General features: G+C 49.1%; 1 protein-coding gene across 1 annotated transcript; it reads right to left on the reverse strand.

Annotated features, from left to right (window-relative positions):
* Positions 1-209: 209 nt before the first annotated feature.
* LOC135815830 (nuclear factor NF-kappa-B p105 subunit-like) lies at positions 210-3073 on the reverse strand. Its single transcript, XM_065329174.1, has 5 exons — positions 2217-3073; positions 1908-2016; positions 1446-1659; positions 1192-1283; positions 210-992 (listed from the first exon to the last, which is right to left on the reverse strand). The coding sequence occupies exons 1-5, from the start codon at positions 2828-2830 to the stop codon at positions 720-722; spliced, it is 1302 nt and encodes a 433-aa protein (XP_065185246.1). The 5' UTR covers positions 2831-3073; the 3' UTR covers positions 210-719.
* Positions 3074-3682: the final 609 nt, after the last annotated feature.

A 3682-nucleotide genomic window follows, 5' to 3' on the forward strand; every position in this document is an offset into this window, starting at 1 on the left:
CCCTGCTCTCCGTAAACTAATACTTGTGAGTCATGTTTCTCCAGGCGCTAGGCTCAGAATTCTCGCCCCAAAAACCCTCATTTTCACTCATCTTTGCATCATCAAGATTAGTGATTCACGATCATGTGCGAATGGGCCTGGATCAATGGCTTCTTTTCATTTTTTCTTCTTCTGAAGCACTACACCAAGTCACGAACACATCACGAATATCTGCGGGAGGAACAGTTTCATTCCATTTGCAAGATGAATCGAATAATATAATTATAATTCTCAAGTACTTCACAAGTTGTACGATTCAGCGCAAAGCAGCTAGCTATGCAAGCTTTTTTTTGTTAGAAAAGTGAGTGGGGTGAGCTCAAGTCCAATGCGGGGAGGCTGCGATTAGAAGATAACTGAAAGAATCAAGTCGAATAATGTGTATCCACCCAGCGTGCAGGATACGAAAGAATATCCCTCTAAATATCCATGGTAAAATGTTAGACAAATCTCAAGTGTGCACAACAGCAGCGACAACAGGTAGGAACAAGCAAATGCTGTTCTAGCTTTTAAACAACACAACAACAACAACAACTCGGACGGAAAATACTTTGATGGTCTACGTCGGTTCTGGGTGCCATGCTCGGCATAGGCTTCTGTGTGGGCTTTTTTCAGGGCATACTATCACGATGCCTGGTGAAGGCAAGGCGGTTCAGAGACATTGTTCGGGGTCGTGACGAGCGTTATGCATTGCAAAGGCGCAGGATCTGCGTGTTGTAGGTCAGATCCGCGGGCTGCTCGCCTTCACCGTCTGCAATATCAGTGCGGGCACCAGCAGCGACTAGCAATGCCACCATGCCCTGGTTCGCGCGGCCCGCGGCTATATGCAGCGGGGTCTGTCCGCCGTACATCTGCGCGTCGACATTCGCTTTGAGGGTGAAGAGCAGTGTGCTTGCAATGCTGATGTGCTCCTCCTCCACGGCTAGATGCAGTGGTGATCTCCCTGCCGTGTAGTCCTACAAACACACAAACATCAAAACACAAGATATTACAGTCAGCTCAACGGAGTGCCATCATGTGGGAAGACAACAGTGGAAATTGCATCCAAACAAGCCCTATATGCATGCTCCAGTTGCAAATATCAGTTAAATGCACAGTGTGTTGCTTGCATGCATCATTCCAAACACTTGCAGTCTGCAGTTCTAGAATGCTCACCTCTGCATCTACATCAGCTCCCCAGGTAGCAACCAGGAAACCCAGCATGTCACGATGGTTGCGCTGTACACAGATGTGTGTCGCAGTGAATCCTGAACGCACAGAAGAAACAGCAAACAAAGATCGCAACTTTAGCAACCTAAATCTGCCAGAACGAAAGGAACACATTAGACTTAATTGGTGATTTTGATATCGGAAACAATGATAATCCACAGCCACCAATCCACAGCTCAACTCACTCAACTCAAACCTACCATGATAGTTTCTAGCTTCCAGTGTCGCTCTGCGGATGTTGTGGCGTTGGCACACAGACAGAATGAGGTTGGCGCTGGTTTTGTCGGCATATTTGGCGGCCAGATGGAGGCATGTGTCGCCGTGGCGGTCCCTCCTACACGGATCAGCACCAGCCCAGAGCAGTCGCTCCACAATGCGAGGTTGTCCAGTCACGATTGCCAAGTGCATGCCAGTCTGCAATAACAAACAACGACACCACAAGAACAACATATGAGTGCAAGGCAAAAAGAAGCTTTCGTCCAGATCCAAGAAGTCTGGGAATCAGTGCGCATGTTTCTGAGGAAAAAGAACATCCAGCATCACCCCACAGATTTACCAATACGAAATTCCATACGATCTGGTTGCGGAGTGACATCTGTATTGCACAACCCCGCACCAGTAACGATCATGCAGCAATCAATGCGTGTGTCGATGAGGCATACCTGGCCTAGATTGTTCTGAACATTCAAGTATTCCGGTACGCCATGCCACACGGCCGCTATCTGCTCAACGACAGGGATTTGACCATGGATGATTCCCAAATGCAGCGACCTGTACAGAAAGAGAGAATATGCAACAAAAGGAAACGCCAAGAGTGAGCCAAGGATCTGGATTCTGCAAAGAACCACAGAACTATCACAGTGGTTCTTTTCAAAATGTCCAGAGCTACGGCAGTCTGAAAACAACTTTCGATGGATCCTTTCAAGTACCGTCACGGCAAAAATTCAAATCGGACTAAACAAATTACTTACGAGTCTCCGTCTTCGTTTTGCTCCGCCAGAACTGCACGGAACGGGGCGAGCAAGTATTCATTCTCTCCGGAGCACGCATAGTTATGAACATGTGTGTTGTCCTGGTATGGCTCAGTCGAAACACTTCGCTGCTCGTCCTCTTGCGGCGCTGCGTCGGCTCCATCCTGCTCGCTAATAGGATCGCCAAGGTCATGGGGTTTCAGTGCGCTAGGGTCGCTAAGGGCTTGGCGAAGCACGCTAGAGAAGAGGTTGTTGACGGGTAGTGTAATCGATGGCTCTTTCCTGGGTTGCTCGACTGTCGCTGGCGCTGGAGTCTCTGGCGCTTGTGCCGTCGCTGACTGCGGCTCCTCAAGACTAGCGACCATACTGCCATACCCTAAACTCTCGTTCGTTTCCGAGATCTCACCCTTGTGACGAAGGCGAGTTTGTTCGCCAGGGAAGCTTGACTGGTAAGATGCTCCAGACAAGCAGTAACTATTGGAATCTTGGTCAATAGACGACATTGTACTGATGCAGCTGTCGTATGACTCCTTGTCATCCACCGCCATCGCCGACATCTTCTTATCCAAACGGTCCACCTCGGGACGAAAATTATGCTTCGTCTTCGGATCCATAGTGATGTGTGAGAGTCGAAGTCAGCAGACAGCTCCAACAACGCTCAAAGGCTTGGAATGGACAAGAACGAAGGTCTAACAGCAATGCACTGCTTTCCAAGAAGAATGCAGAAAGGAGAGGCTCAGCGCGACACGGTTCCAACTCTCTTTATCACCTAGCTACTAAGTAATGGCGCTGGCTGCGCGCAATGTAGTGTTACATATAGGCGCTAGGCGGAGATGCAGCGATACTTACAGGGAAGCGGGCTGTTCACTAGGGGATTTTTTTCTTTCTCTCCCTTTTCTGCGTGACTGAAGCATGCATGCAAGAATGAAAGCTGTGTACATCTCACTACACGCAGTCATACGGCACCGTTGTCGTGGGCTGCGTTTGAACATGAAGTGGTTTGTAGTGGTCTGTGCAGTGTGCTGACTAACTGTCTGTGTATGTTTAGCTCTGTCAAAACCGACCAGAGCTAGCTAGCTGTCGCTTGGCTACACTGAGTCTGTCTGTACTGTTGGCAGTGACTGACTGTTGCTCAGCATGGCCAAATAATTCCCTACCAAACCGGTTTGACGAGTGTTTGCAGACGCGCACGCGCACGCGAGACATCGCGCTGCTGCTAGATAGCGCGCGCGCCGGCTAGCGGATACTAGACTACATGTAGGCTAGCATGCATGCACTAGCTATAGATCTACCATTACATGTACATGGATTATGGGCGCCCCGGCCGGGCTAGCAGCATGCACTTGACTTATTGTGGCATGGCTGTATACATGTAGCCTTGTAGGTCTACATGCAGATCCCATGCGCCACTTTGTCTTATACCATGCTTACCACTACCAGTATTCATGGAAATCGTCATATCTGTG

The sequence above is a fragment of the Sycon ciliatum genome, chromosome 4, assembly GCF_964019385.1.
Source record: "Sycon ciliatum chromosome 4, ocSycCili1.1, whole genome shotgun sequence".
NCBI lineage: Eukaryota > Metazoa > Porifera > Calcarea > Leucosolenida > Sycettidae > Sycon > Sycon ciliatum.

Coding starts and splice junctions, on each gene's coding strand:
- LOC135815830 (XM_065329174.1), bottom strand. CDS start 2,830: ATGGATCCGAAGACGAAGCATAATTTTCGTCCCGAGGTGGACCGTTTG. Junction 1,660..1,907: donor TTCAGAACAATCTAGGCCAG/GTATGCCTCATC, acceptor TTGTTATTGCAG/ACTGGCATGCACTTGGCAAT. Junction 1,284..1,445: donor GGAAGCTAGAAACTATCATG/GTAGGTTTGAGT, acceptor CTGTGCGTTCAG/GATTCACTGCGACACACATC.